The sequence below is a fragment of the Ranitomeya variabilis genome, chromosome 1, assembly GCF_051348905.1.
Source record: "Ranitomeya variabilis isolate aRanVar5 chromosome 1, aRanVar5.hap1, whole genome shotgun sequence".
Lineage (NCBI taxonomy): Eukaryota > Metazoa > Chordata > Amphibia > Anura > Dendrobatidae > Ranitomeya > Ranitomeya variabilis.
Genome location: NC_135232.1, coordinates 532,622,086 through 532,641,688, shown reverse-complemented (window position 1 = coordinate 532,641,688; position 19,603 = coordinate 532,622,086). Strand labels below are relative to the sequence as shown.

Here is a 19,603-nt window from a genome sequence, read left to right as displayed (position 1 = left end):
TCTGCGAGACAACTGCTCCCCAACCTTTTTGACTGGCATCCGTTGTCACCGGGATCAGAGGATCTTGTACCCAGTCTACTCCTTTTAGCCGTTTGATTGGATCGCCCACCAGGTTAACGAGACCTTTACCTTCCCAGGAGTGTATATTCTTCTGTTCAGGGAATTTGGATTTCCGTTCCAGTTCCCTAAGATGTGTGCCTGCAGTACTCTTGAGTGGCTTTGAGCCCACTGGACTGATTGTATACAGGCCGTCATTGACCCCAGGAGAGACATTGCAGCCCGTAGAGTCGGAGAACGTTGTTTTTTGAAGTCTGAGACTTTGGAAATCAGGTTTATTCGGTGTTCCTCTGGTAGGAAAGATTTCTGATTCTCTGAATCCAAGAGGACCCCGAGGAATTTCCTCACCTTTGATGGTGACAGTTGAGACTTTTTTAGATTTGGTATCCAACCCAAATCCTGTAAAATGTTCAGAGTTTTGGAAATTCTCTGATTGAGAATTTCGGCGGAAGGACCAATTAATAGAAGGTCGTCCAAGTACGGCACTATAGCGATGTCTTGATATGGGCTGATATGGGCTACTGCTTCCGCCATGACTCTGGAAAACACCCTTGGGGCTGAGGAGATCCTGAAGGGGAGAACATTGTATTGGAAATGTAAGATTTTTTGATTGAATTGAACCGCAAATCTTAGGTATTTCCTGTGGCGAGGATGCATTGGAATATGGAAATAGGCATCCTTGAGGTCTATTGTTGCCATATATGATTGAAGAGCTATTAGAGGGATGGCTGTTCTTACTGACTCCATCTTGAACTTGCGGTAAGTTATATATTTGTTGAGAGCTTTCAGATTTATTATAATCCGAGATTGCCCGGAAGGCTTTTTTATCATGAAGATACGGGAATAGTGCCCTTTCCCTTGCTCGTTCACCGGGACCGGGGAGATAGCTCTCGAGTCTAGCAAGTCCTGAATTCCAGCCATCATCAGCTTCTGGGTCTCCCGAGATGACGGGGAGGTGACTCTTACGATCCTGGGGGGAGGTGCATCGAACTCTATCAGAAGCCCCTGTTGTATAACACTGACCACCCAGGGGCTGTTGGAGATATTCTGCCAACTGTGAGCGAAGTTCGAAAGCCTCCCCCCCACCGGATCGGAGTCATTGTTTTTCTTTTTGAGTTGGCTTGGGAATAAGGATGTTTTTAGGCTTCCCCTTAGCATAACTCCACCTCCCGGTTTTTCCTTTCCCTTTTCCCTGGGAGGGCTGGGACTGGGAGGTTCGAAAAAAACGCTTCCTGGGAGGCCTCTGTTCAGGAAGAGTTTTCTTTCTGTCTGTGGCTTTCTCTAAGATGTCATCTAATGAGGGCCCAAACACATAGTCACCCTTAAAGGGAATGGAACATAGTTTTATTTTGGAAGTGACGTCTCCGCTCCACATTTTTAACCAGAGAGCTCTTCTGGCTGAATTTGTCTGGACCAAGGACCTGGCTGCCACCCGGATAGATTCCAGTGAGGCGTCTGCGAGGAACCCAGTCGCTCTGTGTAAAATAGGCAGGGAGTCCAGAACTTCTCTCGGAGTACCCTGAGAGATGTGGTTTTCTAGCTCTTCTATCCAGCGGAAGAGGGAGCGGGCCACACAGGTGGATGTGATGTTGAATCTGAGGGCTGAGGTAGACGTCTCCCAGGATTTTTTGAGAAGGCTCTCAATCTTTCTATCTAAGGGGTCCTTTAACTGGGAGGAATCCTCGAACGGCAAAGCTGTTTTTTTAGCCACTCTAGCCACCTGAACATCAATTTTTGGGATGTTCCATTTTATTGCATCCTCATCAAGAGGAAACCGATGTTTAAAGTCTGGAGGAGTTGTCAGACGTTTTGACGGCAATTCCCATTCATTATTAATCATGTCTATTATGCTTTTATGGACGGGAAACCCAGGTTGTTTTTTAGTATGTATACCGAAAAGTTCGTCCTGTATAGACTGAGGAACTGACTCCTCTTTTAGCCCCATGGTGTTCCTCACTGCAGATACCAATTCCTCAATGTATTCAGAGGAAAAAAGATATTTCCTAATTTCCGCAGATTTATGGGGTAACACATCCTCCCATTTGACAGAAGAGGACGTATAAGATCCCTCAGACTCTGACTCAGAATACTCCTGGATTTTTCTCTTTTTGGGGAGAGATGGACCAAGTGAGGATGGTGGCGGCGGCGGTGGAGGTGGGGCGAGTGTGGCCAGAGAGGCCTGAACCTCCTGCCTAACCAGGGAGCGGATTTCCTCAATTAATGAAGGGTGTTCCGCCCGGACAATTTTATCCGTACAAGGTTGGCACAACTTTTTCTCCCAATCTAGTGGCATTTTCACATTACAGGTAGCACATTTGCGTTTGGTAATGTTTTTAGGGCCAGACTTGACTGCCTGCAAAGAGAGAGGAAGCGGTGTAAGAAGGTGTATAAGGCACTACCTTAGAATGGGACTCATCTCTGCCACACTTACTAGGGCTTGAGGAGCGCTGGGCTCTGCAGCTGCAGGGCAAGACGAATCCATGCTTACAGCAGGCTTACCTGAGACGTCTTCGCAGCTTATATAGAAAATAAGCCTGCACCAGCGCGAGGCAATTCGCCGCCCCTCCCCCTCCGCAGTCCCAGGCAGGCGTGCGAGGATGCAGTGTGCCTCACACGCCGTTCGGTGATCCATAGCGCTGGTCTGTCGCTCCTGTGCAGGAGCGCCGACCCGGAAGTGGAGGATCACCTGACTTCCGGGTCGCCGAACAGCGTGCGTCAGGAGGGGGAGACGCCGGAGAGCTCAGGGAGGCCTCCGGGATGGGCTCACCGGCCAGCTTTGTCCCCGCAAGAGGATGCAGGAGGACTGGGAACGCGGTCCCAGAATCCAGGGGAGACGGGAGGCACAGCGCATGAGGAAGCCCCGAGGGACCCGACCATTAGTGCCCGGCAGAATAGAAATAAAGGTACACTGCTCAGAGCCGCCGCCGCTGCAGCGCACCAGAAACCTCTCCATGCCCCATGGGGGACAGGAAAGACACTGGTTAATGGGAGGTGGGAGGGGCTTTTAACCTCTCGTGCTTCCTGTCCCCATTAGGGTATGGAGACAACCTCCTGGTGGCTGTCGTGGAAGGCTACTAGAGAAACCTTCCATTCTTTCCTCTACCGGAACCTCTTCCAGGACATGTTTGTCTAGGAGCGATATTACTTCCCCTTCCAGACTCCTTTGTTTTTCTTGTGAGGACTGCACTAGAGTCTGCATGGATTTTCTTGGAGGCCAGTGGTGGAACTTTAATTTCAGGCCTGAACCCACAATTTGTCTGATCCAAGCGCTGGATAAGATCCATTCCCAGGCTGGAAGGAAGTGAGAGAGCCTCCCTCCCACCTGAGAGGGACCGTCACTGGGAGGGTTTCTTGGTGTCTTTGGAGGGCTTGCCACAGTAGAAGCCTTTTCCTCCCCTGGATCGCTTGTCAAAGTTGTTTCTGTCTCGGTCTTTGTACTGCTGTCTTCTGAACTTTTGGTCCTTCTGAAAGGAGCACTGAAAGGCCTGGAATGGCAGTTTTGGGAAATTCTCCTTCTTGTCGCCGGCTTTTTCCAACACCTCATCCAATGCCGGTCCAAACAGGAAATTCCCTTCACATGGCAGAGAGCAAAGTTTCATTTTTGGCTGTGTGTCCCCAGCCAGCATTTAAGCCATATCACACGGCGTCCCATATTGGCTAATATGCAGCTGACTTTGCGGCCAGTCTGAGTCCGCTGAAGCCTCAGCTAGAAATACTGCCGCTGCTCTTATGGCCGGTATTGCTTCTAGGACAGTGTCCCTGGGAACTTTTTGTTCTAACTGATCCTCCAGGTTATCTATCCATATCTTTATGGATCTGGCTACACAAGTGGCCGCGACAGTTGGCCTTTGCGCCCCTGCCGAGGCCTCACAGGCTGTTTTCAGGCAACTATCTGCTTTTCTGTCCAGAGGTTATTTCAGAGAACCTAAATCCTCAAAGGGTAGGGAGGATTTTCTGGCAACTTTTGATATAGCTACATCAATTTTTGGAGCTCTATCCCAAGATGAGGATGTCTCTTCCTCAAAAAGGTATCTCCTCTTTAGGGAGTTGATTATCTGGGACGACTTCTCCGGTTTTTGCCATTGCCTCCTAACAAGTCCCTGTAGCTGTTCGTTAATAGGGAATGATCTTCGTTTTTTTTCTTTTGCAGACCACTGAACACGAGTTCTTGGGCTGTCTTTTTGCTTTCTCCTCTACCAGCCCCATGGTAGAGCGGACAGCTTTTATAAGCTTGTCTGTAGCCTCCACTGGGAATGTATCTTCCTCATCTGAGCTACTTTCTGAGTAACGAGCTATATCTGAGTCTTCCTCTGATTCCGAAGAGTCCCTTTGAGATGCTACTGAGGGGCTGGATCTGTCCCTAGATCTGGTATCTGTGTCGACTGTCTGTAACGCTCTTACCGACCTACAGACTTTTGACTGGATTAGAGATCTTAGGTTCTCCGTAAAGGAGGGTGTTTCCTCTGCCACAGTTTTGTTAATACAATCCTGACACCGATTTTTACTCCTGGATGCTTTTAAAGGGTCTTTGTACAAGGGACATACCTTTTTCTTAGTTTTTGACTTATACTTTTTGGGGACCTCCTATACTCCCCCCAAACCCCCCACCAATGTATGTAAGAAAAGAGGAGACAAGAGAGGAGAAAAGAACAGACATTAGCCTGCTGGACTTTCTCAAAGTTCACTAACCACTCGGATGCTTAAAAGTACGGGTACTGGATCCGGAGGTTGACTGGTTTTCCCAATGTCTCCCAGTAAGACGCAGCCGAGTGGCTTCCACTGCTGCCATTGCGTATCTGGCTCTTCTCACTTGAGCGAGACCGCCTCTCGTGCACCTCTTGCTGTGGCTGTAAATGTTCCGGCAAAAAACTCTCCATCGTACAAACTGTCACGTGACAAGAGCAGTCACATTCAACCTGGAATGGTTAGTGACAAACGGCAGTACTTCTGACTGCCCCATAAATAACCGCATTTCCTCCCATTTTTTTAAAATTAAATTTAAATTGATCACCTGGTTGATCCTGCCTCTACTGGCCGCTTAGCGCCCCAACGCCTGCGCACTGCGATTAGGTGTGTGCGCGCAGCCGGCAACCACTTCCGGTGCGCACAGTTGTAATCAATCACCTGTTTGATCCTGCGCTTGCGCAGTGTAACTAGGCCTGAGCGCACACCCGGCAACCACTTCCGGTGCGCGCAGATGTAATCAGTCAATCACCTGGTTGATCCTGTGCTTGCGCAGTGTAACTAGGCCTGAGCGCGCACCCGGCAACCACTTCCGGTGCACGCTCCCTTGGCCCTCCTTCCCCCTTTGTCCGACTGTTATCGTCGTCCCCCGGGTGTCGTGTGCATGCTCGTACCCCACCACTTCAGGTCACGCGGTACGCGGGCCGGCTGGGGAGGAAGCTTACCGTGCCCTGGGGATGTGACCATGACGCGGGGCCGGATCTCAGGGAGGCAGCGCGGCACTCACCTGCATCCTGATGCTCCACAGCGCTGCCTTCTCCATACACCGCTCCATCCTTCTCCCTCATGCTGCTGCTTACAGGTACTGCCAGGGAGGGGGGAAACTGCATTCTATGCTCAACAGGGAGGGCCCCAATACCTCCGAGGAGTCTTACCTAGCCCGGGCACCGATGTGCCTTACAGGCTGCATGGCCATCGTAGGTCAACAGGGAGGGCACCATAACAGTGACCTCCGCGGACCATTTTTTTTTTTTTTTAGGGAAAGCAGCAGGTTTTTGTGGCATCAGGGAATCACTAAAAGCAGCCCCCGAGGCTTAATCTTCACCCGGGCATTGCCTCACGGGCTGTGGCCATGCTTCGCTCAGGGGGCATGGATATACATGGCCCCAGAGGCGACTACCGGCACCTGGTGACGGATGAAGCAGACAAATGACTGCCCAAATCAATCCGACCCGGGCATCTTCTTCTAACTTCCAGATCTTCCATCTTGAGGGTTCTCCACCAAGGACAGGAAACCAACTAATGCACAGAGAGGAGCTTCCCCTTTTATCTTGAAGGTTTCCTGTCCTTGAAGGGCGGATCCCCTCTCTCGTGGTGCCGTCATGTATGATGTAAAAAAAAGAGATGTAACTAATATGGTGCCATCCCCGGCCGGCTCCGCCCAGCTCTAGACAAGATACATATCTCCCTATGTCCACATGAAGGAGCCCTATTAACTAGAGAGGGGATGAGAGAAGCTAGCCAGGCATGGCACCAGACTAGTTAACGTATTTTCTGGACTATAAGACGCACTTTTTTCCTCCCAAAATGTGGAGGAATATGGGGGGTGCATCTTATAGTCCGGATGTATGGGCTCTGGCTGTGGTGGGGAGGTGGGAGAGCGGTTTCAGAGGAGCATCGAGTCAAAGGAGGCTGGAGCCGGTGGCTCCAGCTAAATCCTGTGCCCGCTGCTAAAGAGAAAGTAATATGCACTGCATTCCACGCCCATGACATTTGGTATGATTGGCCCCATTATTTTGCAGGTATTATTTTTCCCATCCTTTTATAATTGGCCCCATCCCATTCTTGGAATGCATGGCCCCATCAGGAAAGATTTAAAAAAAAAAATTACATTTACCTTCCTCCGCACCCTCGCAGTCGCAGCATCCTGCTCTGATGTCATCAGCTGCCTAATGCTTGTAAGCAGTGCATGGCAGGGACATCATGCGCTGCTCACAATCAGAACACAGCTGCCGGAATACTCACCGGGACCGTTCATCACAGAGAGCAGTGAGTATCCACTCCTCTTCAGTAGCGCGAAGTGTCAGCCGGAGCCTTCCAGCTGCTGCCGGTGGTCACGGGTGCCGACACTTCAGAGAAATTAATATTTAGAATAATAATTTCTGTGAAGTATCGGCACACATGACCGCCGGCAGCAGCAGGAAGCCGCTGGCTGACACTGTGCACTACTGGAGAGGAATGGATACTCACCGCTGTCTGCAATGAATGGTCCCGGTGAGTATTCTGGCAGCTGTACTCTTCTTGTGAGCAGCGCATGACGTCCCTGCCATGCGCTGCTTACAAGCATTAAGCAGCTGCTGGCACTGGAGGAGGACACTGCGACTGTGAGGGAAAGGAGGAAGGTGAGTGTAATGGTTTATTATTTAATTTAATCTTTCCTGATGGGGCCATGCATACCAGGAATGGGATGGGGCCATTTATACCAGAAAAAAGGATGGGACCAATCATACCAGGACCTTTTTTGGTCCAATCATAACAGGATAAGGATGGGGCCGTGCATACCAGGACAGGTATGAGGCCAATCATACCAGAAAAAGGATAGGGTCAAGCATACCAGGATAGGGATGAGGGGGACATGCATACCAGGATAGGGATGAGGGGCCATGTGTATCAGGATGGGGATGAGGGGACCATATACCAGGATAGGGGATATTAAGTACAGAATTGACCATTTTTTTGCTTCAATATTTTTCCCCTAATTTCCTCCTCTAAAACCTAGGTGCGTCTTATGGTCCGAAGCGTCTTATAGTCTCAAAAATACGGTACACATTTTCCTATGGTCTTAGCGGTCTAAGATCTTCAAACTATGTTTTCTCTGAAAAGCTCCCACGCTTCAGAGAAAAAAATACCTGGCTGCAATCACGCAAGCCAGCCTCTAATTCTATGATTTGGACATAATGAATGGAGTGACAGGTTGCCTTTACTTTTTATTGAAGATTATAGCATTCCTCTGCTATAGAAAAAAATAAGGCCTCTCAATCAGTTTTCTGGATTACTACTATAGAAATGCTAAGAATGACTATTTAGATCGCAATACACACTCCAATACACATTAACACTTTACATACTTTAGATAAGTCTACAGGAACATCCAAATAGTGATCTAAGAAGTTTGAATTCTGTTCTGGATCTAGGAGTTCCAGCAGAGCAGAAGATGGATCGCCTTGATATCCACGTCCAAGTTTGTCGACCTATCAGAAAAGAAATATTGCATTTTATGATGTACAAAAACAAGCTTAGGAAAAACCTCTCATGATGTATTCCATCCATTCTCTAGCAATCGTTAAAAAGGACATGTCCCCAGGTGAAAAGTGGCAAGTTTTTACTCTTATTAAAATCCCACTGTTCTAGAGTACTTTTTATTTTCTACTTTGAAATATGTATACGATTCTATAGATATGTTCCATATTATTTAGTAGCCCTAATGCATTCATAAAATACATAGCAATAGCCATTACTCTCTCTGCTGCAGCTCTCTGCTCTGTCTTAGCAAGGGGGACAACACAATCTTTTTACCCAAATTGTATATGAAGAGGAGTTGTTTTTTTTGTTAGCACAATTCTAACCCTTTAAAGCAAACAAACTTGTGATAATGTTAAAGGAATTGTCTCATGGAGACAACCCATTGGAACATATGGACAAAGTGAGGTATCCAAGCTTTGGTTACTACTCTATAAGCCAGAACGAAGAGTAGCTCTGCACTAGCAACTAATACTCTGGCATACAATGTGGCTTGGCAAAATATGGGTAACCATTCATATGAATGGTTGCTATGTAGTGCAGTAACCAATTGATGGAGAATAAAAAATGTTCAAAATCATGAAGGTCAACTCAAGGATTATACCACATTAAGCCAATCACGTAGCAACTGAATCAATCACATCCTGATAGCTTTTCCAGACAAGATGTAGCACATACCACCCAATTATCTCATATCAGTAGAGCACTGACAGGCAGCAAGTTCCCAAGTTTGTACCTACCGTACGTTTTTTTTTTAGATTGAGCTTTGCACCTGTAGAATTTTTCTCTTCCCCTTTGGCTATGGGTCACACAGCTTGTTTTAGGTTACTTGCTGTGAGAATGTGGGGATTAAATATAACTTTTAATAGATTAATTAATAAATAGTGCTGACTAAAAATATAAACAAGGCTTCCAACTTCAATAATGACAGAACACCGAGAAGTGTACTAGAAAGCCATTCAAAAGAGGGAGGACACTCTACTTGCGGTGGACACCGCATAGCTCTCGTGCTTCTTCCTCTCCCGCCAGTCGGACTGACCTGCCATTCAACACTGGTCTCAGTATATTTTCTCAGTAAACTCCCTACAATTTTGATGCAAATTAACTAATTCCTACTGGGGTTCTACCATTTGTACCACTCCCGTTACATTTAGCACACTGATGAAGGTCCATTGCAGACCGAAACGTTTGTGACAACTGTATGCACATTAAACAACCCCTTTTGCATCACATCTATTGGAGTGTGCTAGTTGTAAATATTCCGGTTTGAATGATGCTGACTGGCATTATCAATTCCTTGGATATTTTTTTGTATCCCTTTCCCGTTTTATACAGTTCAACTACCTTTTCCTGTAGATCAGTTGACAATTCTTTTGCTTTCCCCATAACTCACAATACAGAAACGTCAGTGGCTGGATGAAAGAGTCTATCTGGATCCTAGAAACTCACTCAGCTTTCATGCACACACGGATTACAAGCAAACATGACACAGATGAGTATGCTACCTTTAGTAGCCATTCAAACCCATTTGTGTCAACTTCTGTGCATGTTATCAGGCCAAAATCACCAGGGTATGTTAAATTTTGATCAGGGTCAATTGGATGTTTTGGGTTGTCATTATGATTTAAAAAGATAAAGCACAGTAGTCTGACAATAAATGGCTTCCCCCAACCACTAACCATGAGTGGAGAAAAAGTTCTGGAGTTCTCATGCATATTCTCGTAAAAAGGGCCAAGAAAGCAAAAATTCTTCAGGGGTATGTAAACTTTTGAGCACAACTGTAACTGTGGGTTCAAAATGCTCACTATACTCCTGGATAAAATCCTTGAGGGATGTAGTTTCCAAAAATGGGGTCACTTGTGGGGGGTTTCCGCTGTTTAGGCACATCAGGGGTTCTCCAAACGCAACATGGTGTTTGCGCTTGATTTCAGACAATTTTGCGCTCAGAAAGTCAAACGGTTCCCCATCCCTTCCGATCCCTGCCGTGCGCCCAAACAGTGGGGTATCTGCATACTTAGGAGAAATTGCACAACAAATTTTATTCATTTTTTTCCTTAAACGTTGCTTCAATTCTCATGAAGCAACTTAAGGGTTGATAAACTTCTTGAATGTGGCTTTGAACACCGTGAGGGGTGCAGGTTTTCGAATGGTATCAATTTTGGGTATTTTCTGTTACATGGGACCCTCTAAGTGACTTCAAACTTGATGTGGTCTGTAAAAATATGGTTTTATACATTTTATTGGAAAAATGAGAAATCGCTGGTCAACTTTTAACACTGATAACTTCCTAACAAAAAAATATAGTATCCACGATTGCACTGATGTAAATCCTCCTGGATGGAGGAAAGCAAGATTTACTACAAGACCAATACTTTTAATGACACCTGTGGGCTGCTGGGGTAAGTGACGGAGTCAGCGACTTTGTGCTCCATCACAACTGTTAACAGTATGGGTATCTTGAGAACACCGATTCTGTTAACAACATAGCAGAGAAGGCAGCCCATGATCCGACAGGCCCTTCCGACATTTGCCAGATGGCCAGTCCAGCCCTATTCACCTCACTTTAAGAATCGGCACAATATGGTTTCCCCAGTGAAGGATTCCTGTAGCGGCGATATTTTCCTCCTGCGATCCCACTCCGCCGCTGCCCCCCTCCACATGCTACATTCAGACCATAAGACGCACCCACTCTTTCCTCCCAAATTTTGAGGAAAAAAAGTGTGTCTTATGGTACGAAAAATACGGTAGGCTTATACTCGGGTCGACTTATACACGAGTATACACTAGGGTCACCCAGACAATTTTGTGTTTTCCATGGGGTTGCAAAATGGAGTAAAATCCCTCATTTTACCAGCACCAGAGCAACCCCAGACCATCACATTACCTCCACCATGCTTGACAGATGGCGTCAGGCACTCTTCCAGCATCTTTTCAGTTGTTCTGCGTCATCCAAACACCTCAAACTTGGATTTGTCTGTCCATAACACATTTTTCCAATCTTCCAATGTCTGTGTTCTTTTGCCCATATTAATCTTTTCCCTTTATTAGCCAGTCTCAGCTATGGCTTTTTCTTAGCCACTCTGCACTGAAGGCCCAGCATCCCGGCGTCGCCTCTTCACTGTAGACGTTGACAATGGCGTTTTGCGTGTACTATTTAATGAAGCTGCCAGTTGAGGACCTGTGAGGCGTTGATTTCTCAAACTACAGTCTTTTATGTGCTTGTCTTATTACTCAGTTGTGCAGCGAAGCCTCCCACTTTTCTTTCTACTCTGGTTGGAGCCTGTTTGTGCTCCCCTCTGAAGGGAGTTGTACACACCGTTGTAGGAGTTACTTAGCAATTTCTCACATGGAATAGCATTTATTTCTAAGAACAAGAACAGACTGTCGAGTTTCACATGAAAGTTCTTTTTTTCTGGCCATTTTGAGAGTTTAATGGAACCAACAAATGTAATGCCCCAGATTCTCAACTAGCTCAAAGGCAGGTCAGATTTATAGGTTCTCTAAAAAGCCAAACTGTTTTCAGCTGTAGTAACATACTTGCACAAGGGTTCTCAAGGGTATTCTAACCATCCATTAGCCTTCTTACACAGTTAGCAAACACAAAATACCATAAGAACACTGGAGTGATGGCTGTTGGAAATGGGCCACTATACACCTATGAAGATATTGCATTACAAACCAGACGTGTGCAGCTATAATACCGTATATACTCGAGTATAAGCCGAGATTTTCAGCCCAAATTTTTGGGCTGAAAGTGCCCCTCTCGGCTTATACTCGAGTCATGATCGGTGGTGGGGTCGGCGGGTGAGCACTGTCATATACTTACCTAGTCCCGGCAATCCTGGCGCTCCCCCTGCACGTCACACTGTCTTCGGTGCCGCAGCCTCTTCCCCTGAGCGGTCACGTGGGACCGCTCATTAGAGAAATGAATAGGCGGCTCCACCTCCCATAGGGGCGGAGCCGACTATTCATTTCTCTAATGAAGCGGTGCCGGTGACCGCTGATAGAGAAAGAGGCTGCGGCACCGAAGACCAGCTGTCCGGGGGAAGGAGCGGGACGCCGGGAGCAGGTAAGTATGACATATTCACCTGTCCTCGTTCCACACGCCGGGCGTCGCGCCATCTTCCCGGCGTCTCTCCGCTCTGACTGTTCAGGCAGAGGGCGCGATGACGCATATAGTGTGCGCGCCGCCCTCTGCCTGATCAGTCAGTGCGGAGAGAGACGCCGGGAAGATGGCGCCGAGGAGCTGCAAGCAAGACAGGTGAGTATGTTTTTTTTTTTTTTTATTGCAGCAGCAGCAACAGCTATGGGGCAATAATGGACGGTGCAGAGCACTATATGGCACAGCTATGGGGCAACGGTGCAGAGCACTATATGGCACAGCTATGGGGCAATGGTGCAGAGCACTATATGGCACAGCTATGGGGCAACGGTGCAGAGCACTATATGGCAGAGCTATGGGGCAACGGTGCAGAGCACTATATGGCACAGCTATGGGGCAACGGTGCAGAGCACTATATGGCACAGCTATGGGGCAATGGTGCAGAGCACTATATGGCACAGCTATGGGGCAACGGTGCAGAGCACTATATGGCAGAGCTATGGGGCAACGGTGCAGAGCACTATATGGCACAGCTATGGGGCAACGGTGCAGAGCACTATATGGCACAGCTATGGGGCAATGGTGCAGAGCACTATATGGCACAGCTATGGGGCAAAGGTGCAGAGCACTATATGGCACAGCTATGGGGCAACGGTGCAGAGCACTATATGGCACAGCTATGGGGCAATGGTGCAGAGCACTATATGGCACAGCTATGGGGCAACGGTGCAGAGCACTATATGGCACAGCTATGGGGCAACGGTGCAGAGCACTATATGGCACAGCTATCTATGGGGCAATGGTGCAGAGCACTATATGGCACAGCTATGGGGCAATGGTGCAGAGCACTATATGGCACAGCTATGGGGCAACGGTGCAGAGCACTATATGGCACAGCTATGGGGCAATGGTGCAGAGCACTATATGGCACAGCTATGGGGCAACGGTGCAGAGCACTATATGGCACAGCTATCTATGGGGCAATGGTGCAGAGCACTATATGGCACAGCTATGGGGCAATGGTGCAGAGCACTATATGGCACAGCTATGGGGCAATGGTGCAGAGCACTATATGGCACAGCTATGGGGCAATGGTGCAGAGCACTATATGGCACAGCTATGGGGCAATAATGGACGGTGCAGAGCACTATATGGCACAGCTATGGGGCAATAACGGTGCAGAGCACTATATGGCACAGCTACGGGGCAACAGTGCAGAGCATTATATATATGGCACAGCTATGGGGCAACGGTGCAGAGCATTATATATATGGCACAGCTATGGGGCAACGGTGCAGAGCATTGTATATATGGCACAGCTTTATGTGGAGTATCTATGGGGCAATGGTGCAGAGCATTGTATATATGGCACAGCTTTATGTGGAGCATCTATGGGGCCATAATGAACGGTGCAGAGCATTATATGTGGCACAGCTTTATGTGGAGCATCTATGGGGCCATAATGAACGGTATGGAGTATCTATTTTTAATTTTGAAATTCACCGGTACCTGCTGCATTTTCCACCCTAGGCTTATACTCAAGTCAATAAGTTTTCCCAGTTTTTTGTGGCAAAATTAGGGGGGTCGGCTTATACTCGGGTCGGCTTATACTCGAGTATATACGGTAGTTATTTACCACATTATCAATGTATAGAGTGTATTTCTGAATCATTTAATGTTCGCTTCATTGAAAAAACTGTGCTTTTCTTTCAAAAATAAGTAAATTTCTAAGTGACCATAAACTTTTGGATGGTAGTGTAACGCTCTGATTTAAGGGCACAAATATTATAAACTTGAAAATTTTATTTTTTTGCCAAATGTCTTTTTCATAAATAAACGCAAGTCATATCACATAAATTTTAATCACCATCATGAAGTACAATATGTCAAGATAAAAAAAAAAAAAATACTATCTCAATATCCGTGGGATACGTGGAAGCGTTCCAGAGTTATAATCTGATAATTATTATTTATTTTTTTTATAGCGAGAGACCACAATTTTACCCTCATGTACAATTAATTTGTTTGGCATTGTAAACGAAAGTACATTTCAAACGGATTGTTATTAACATAAGGAATTAAAGATGCTGCTTCCTCGTACAGCTCTGGCAAAAATTAAGAGACCACTGCACAGTTTCATAAAAATCAGCTTCTCTACATGTCTGACAGCCATGCCATTCCAGTGTCAGTTGCATTCCAACCAGAGTACACCTCATTCTACTTAACCCCTTAAGCCCCAATGGTGGTTTGCACGTTAATGACCAGGCCAATTTTTACAATTCTGTCCACTGTCCCTTTATGAGGTTATAGCTCTGGAACACTTCAACGGATCCTGATGATATTGACATTGTTTTCTCGTGACATATTGTACTTCATGATAGTGGTAAAATTTCTTTGATATTACCTGCGTTTATTTATGAAAAAAATGGAAATTTGGCGAAAATTTCCAACTTTGAATTTATGACATTTTTGAATTATGCCCTTAAATCACAGAGATCTGTCACACAAAATACTTAAGTAAAATTTCCCACATGTTTACTTTATATCAGCACAATTTTGGAACCAAAATTTTTTTTTGTTAGGGAGTTATAAGGGTTAAAAGTTGACCAGCAATTTCTAATTTTTACAAAAGCATTTTTTTTTTAGGGACCACATCACATTTGAAGTCATTCTTAGGGGTCTATATGATAGAAAATAACCAAGTGTGACACCATTCTAAAAACTGCACCCCTCAAGGTGCTCAAAACCACATTCAAGAAGTTTATTAACCCTTCAGGTGTTTCACAGGAATTTTTGGAATGTTTAAAAAAAAAATGAACATTTAACTTTTTCTTCACAAAAAATGTACTTCAGCTACAATTTGTTTTATTTTACCAAGGGTAACATGAGAAAATGGACACCAAAAGTTGTTGTACAATTTGTCCTGAGTACGCCGACACCCCATATGTGGGGGTAAACCACTGTTTGGCAGAGCTCGGAAGGGAAGGAACGCAGTTTGACGTTTCAATGTAAAATTGACTGGAATTGAGATGGGACACCATGTTGCGTTTGGAGAGCCCCTGATGTGCCTAAACAGTGGAAACCCACAATTCTAACTGAAACCCTAACCCAAACACACCACTAACCCTAATCCCAACTTTAACCATAACCCTAACCACACCCCTAACACGAACATGCCCCTAACCCTAATCCCAACCACAACCCTAATCCCAACCACACCCCTAACCCCAACCACACCCCTAACCCCAACACACCCCTAACCCTAATCCCAACCCTAACCACACCCCAAACTCCAACACACCCCTAACCCTAATCCCAACGGTAACCCTAACCACACCCCTAACCCTGACACACCCCTAACCCTAATCCCAACTGTAAATGTAATCCAAACCTTAACCCTAACTTTAGCCCCAGCCCTAACCCTATCTTTAGCCCCAACCCTAACCCCAACTCTAACTGTAGCCCTAGCCCCAACCCTAACCCCAACCCTAACGGGAAAATGGAAATAAATACATTTTTTTATTTTATTATTTTTCCCTAACTAAGGGGGTGATGAAGGGGGGTTTGATTTACTTTTATAGCGTGTTTTTTTTAGCAGATTTTTATTATTGGCAGCTGTCACACACTAAAGGATGCATTTATTGCAAAAAAAAGTTTTTGCGTCTCCACATTTTGAGAGCTATAATTTTTCCATATTTTGGTCCACAGAGTCATGTGAGGTCTTGTTTTTTTTGCAGGACAAGTTGACGTTTTTATTGGTACCATTTTCGGGCACATGAAATTTTTTGATCGCTTTTTATTCTGATTTTTGTGAGGCAGAATGACCAAAAACCAGGTATTCACCACGTTTGGTAAAATCGATAAAGCAGTTTTATTCTTCGGGTCAGTACGATTACATCGATACCTCATTTATATATTTTTTTATGTTTTGGCGCTTTTATACGATAAAAACTATGTTATAGAAAAAAAAAATATTTTTGCATCGCTTTATTCTGAGGACTATAACTTTTATTTTTTTGCTGATGATGCTGTATGGCGGCTCGTTTTTTGCAGGACAAGATGACGTTTTCAGCGGTACCATGGTTATTTATATCTGTATTTTTGATTGCGTGTTATTCTACTTTTTGTTCGGCGGTATGATAATAAAGTGTTGCTTTTTGCCTCTTTTTTTACGGTGTTCACTGAAGGGGTTAACTAGCGGGACAGTTTTATAGATTGGTTCGTTACGGACGCGGCAATACTAAATATGTGTACTTTTATTGTTTATTTTTTTTTAGATACAGAAATGTATTTATGGGAACAATATATATATTTATTTTCTTTATTTAGGAATTTTTTATACATGTTAATATGTATAAATATTTTTTTTTTTTACTTTACAACGTTGCCCCACGGTGGACATCATGTTATAGGGTCAGATCGCTGATCTGACACTTTGCAGAGCACTGTGCAGATCAGTGATCTGACGTGCACTGCTGTAGGCTTGCAAGCGCTTACCCTGAGCAGGGACTTGCAAGCCACCTCCCTGCAGGACCCGCCAGCAGCTCCGCGGCCATATTGGATCCGGGGCCTGCAGGGAGGAGGTAGGAGACTCGCGTTGCTCCGAGGGTCTCAGGGAAGCACGCAGGTAGCCCCCTCCCTGCGCGATGCTTCCATGGATACCGGAACACATCGCAGTGTTCCGGGGGTTAATGTGCCAGGAGCGGTCCGTGACCGTTCCTGGCACATAGTGCCGGATGTCAGCTGCGATAGTCAGCTGACACCCGGCCGTGCTCCCCCCGTGAGTGCGGCCGATCGCATATGACGTACTATCCAGTCACTGGGAATTAAGTCCCAGGTCACCTCGACGGGATAGTACGTCATATGGGATTAAGGGGTTAATGTGCTTCTGATTTGGTGATCACTTGAACCAAATCTTATTTAACGAGGGAAAGTACAAAAAAAAACACTGCTGTGTCCTATTGCAATCCTCTTGCAATAGGACAAGCTGGATGGCTAGTCAAGTTCTAGTAATATCCCAAAAGTAATAGGAATGAAAAAATATCTTTTAACCATGCCAAAGGAGTTGAAAAGAAAAGTCTTGAGTGAGGAAAAGAAGGGCTCAATTCTTGTTTTACTAGCAGAGGGATACAGTGAGCGTCATGTTGCCTCCATCCTTAAAATTTCGAAGATGGCAGTCCATTAAAACAAGGTCAAGCAGCAGACATTGGGGACAAGAAAGCTACAGACCGACAGAGGGCAAAAATTACTCTCCACTGATCAGGATGACAGTCATCTTATTCAAATGTCACTCAGTAACCACAGGATGACATGAAGTGACCTACAAAAGGAATGACAAATGGCAGCTGGGGTGAAGTGCACAGCAAGAACAGCTAGTAACAGGCTCCTAGAGGCAGGACTCAAGTCATGTAAAGCAGCAAGGCTGGAATTGGGCAGGTTGTTCTTTGCAAACAGTGTATGAATCAAGACCCATACAAGGTTATCCTGGAAAAAGTTGATTCCTTCTGCTCAGGCAATATTCCCCAACTCTGAGGACTTTCCACCAGTCTTGCAAACTGCTTTTGGGTGACCTTACACCACTCCTGGCATAAAAAATTAAGCAGTTCTTCTTTGTTTGATGGCTTGTGACTATCCATCTTCCTCTTGATTACATTCCAGAGGTTTTCAAAGGGGTTCAGGTCTGGAGATTGGGCTGGCCATGACAGGATCTTTATATGGTGCTTGTTCATCCACACATTGATTGACCTAGCTGTGTGGCATGGGGCATTGTCCTGCTGGAAAAAACAGTCCTCAGAGTTGGGGAACATTGCCTGAGCAGAAGGAAGCAAGTGTTTTTCAAGAATAACTTTGTATGCAGCTTGATTTATACGTCCTTCGCAAAGATTAACATGCCCAATTCCAGCCTTGCTGAAGCATCCCCAGATCATCACCGATCCTCCACCAAATTTCACACTGGGTGCAAGACATTGTGGCTTGTACGCCTCTCCAAGTCTCTGTCTAGCCATTAGACGACCAGGTGTTAGGCAAAGCTGAAAATTAGACTCATCAGAGAAGATGGTCCAATCCTTATGGTCTTGGGCAAACTTCAGCCTGGCTATCCTTTGCTTCTCATTGATGAAAGGCTTTTTTCTAGCTTTACATGACTTGATGCCACCCTCTAGGAGCCTGTTACGAACTGTTCTTGCAGTGCACTTCACCCCAGCTGCCATTTGCCATTCCTTTTGTAGGTTACTTGACGTCATCCGGTGGCTGCTGAGTGACATTCGAATAAGATGACGGTCAGCCCGGTCAGTGGAGAGTCTTTTTCACCCTCTGCTGGTCTGTAGCTTTGTGGTCCCCAATGTCTGCTGCTTGACCTTGTTGTAATAGCCTGGTGTCTTCAAAATTTTAAGGATGGAGGCAACATGATGCTCACTGTATTCCTCTGCAAGTAAAGCCAGAATTGAGCCCTTCTTTTCCTGACTCAAGACTTTTCTTTTCAACTCCTTTGACATGGTTAAAAGTTATATTTTTCATTACTATTACTTTTGGGCCATTCCTAGCATTTGTTTGGCCATCCAGCTTGTCATACCTGCTACAGTGACAGGTAGCCGGATGATGGGACAGCAGTAATCCCATCATCTGTCTACTGTGTTCAAGTGTTAAAAAAAACAAAAAAAAAACGGGGTGTGGCCTGACTGCTGAAGAGATCAGTTACAAACATCAGGAGCTCCTGCTCAACCCAGTCTTCAAAGGCCTTTTACTCCTCACCGGAGCCTGTTTTTGCTGATCTTTTATAAGATCAGGACTGCAACACTTCTCCTGAGGAGACCTTATACCAGCGGTGCCCCTATTTCTGTGCAACCTCCGCCTAGGAATTTGAGCTGCAGCGTGGTGCCGCGTGAGGGGGTGAGCGCCATCTTGGCCCCAGCATATACGGCGGACGGAGGCCCTGTGGAGGCATAGTCGTTCCCGGATCTGGATACGCTCCCCCTCTCTCCCTCTTTGCCCCGCCGCTTACCTCTCCTGTCACCCCCTCGGCTCCAGCGGTACTGGGCCTTGCTGGAAGTGGCCGCCTGCGCTCGCGCTCCCCGTGTGCTGCCGCCCTGGGACGCGCTCCGGTGTGGGTGGCACGCTTGGCGGTTGGACGTGGGGCTAGATCCTCGTCTGCGGCCCCAGGCTTGATCGCCGCTCGGGAGTCGCGGTGTGGAGACACGCGGGAATTGGAACTATTTCCCGCCGCGGCCGGCGCCATCTTGACTTATGCTCTGCAACTGAGTACGCTACCGCCCGCTGCGACTGCTGATCTTGAGGCCGGGGATAGGATCACCTGTACCCCCTGCTTCTCTCACAGGCCTTCTCACCTGCTGCCCCATACCCAGATTATAGCATACCCCTGATAATCCAGCACAGCTGGTCTTGAATACGTTAACCCTTTATATTTTCTGCACTTTCCATAAATAATCTATATACTGTCGCTGA

General features: G+C 46.3%; 2 protein-coding genes across 7 annotated transcripts in view; one reads left to right on the top strand and one right to left on the bottom strand.

Annotated features, from left to right (window-relative positions):
• The window catches only part of LONP1 (lon peptidase 1, mitochondrial), a 701,187-nt gene that overhangs the window by 204,846 nt on the left and 476,738 nt on the right, over positions 1-19,603 (bottom strand). For all 6 annotated transcript variants that reach the window (XM_077254500.1, XM_077254519.1, XM_077254480.1 and 3 more), the window contains exon 12: positions 7,869-7,991. In XM_077254500.1, coding sequence (XP_077110615.1) covers positions 7,869-7,991 — 123 coding nt within the window. The remainder of the gene's footprint in view (positions 1-7,868; positions 7,992-19,603) is intronic.
• The window catches only part of LOC143796732 (uncharacterized), a 612,535-nt gene continuing 605,692 nt past the window's right edge, over positions 12,761-19,603 (top strand). The window contains exon 1 of the mRNA XM_077281044.1: positions 12,761-13,766. The gene's annotated coding sequence lies outside the window, so the exon portion shown is untranslated. The remainder of the gene's footprint in view (positions 13,767-19,603) is intronic.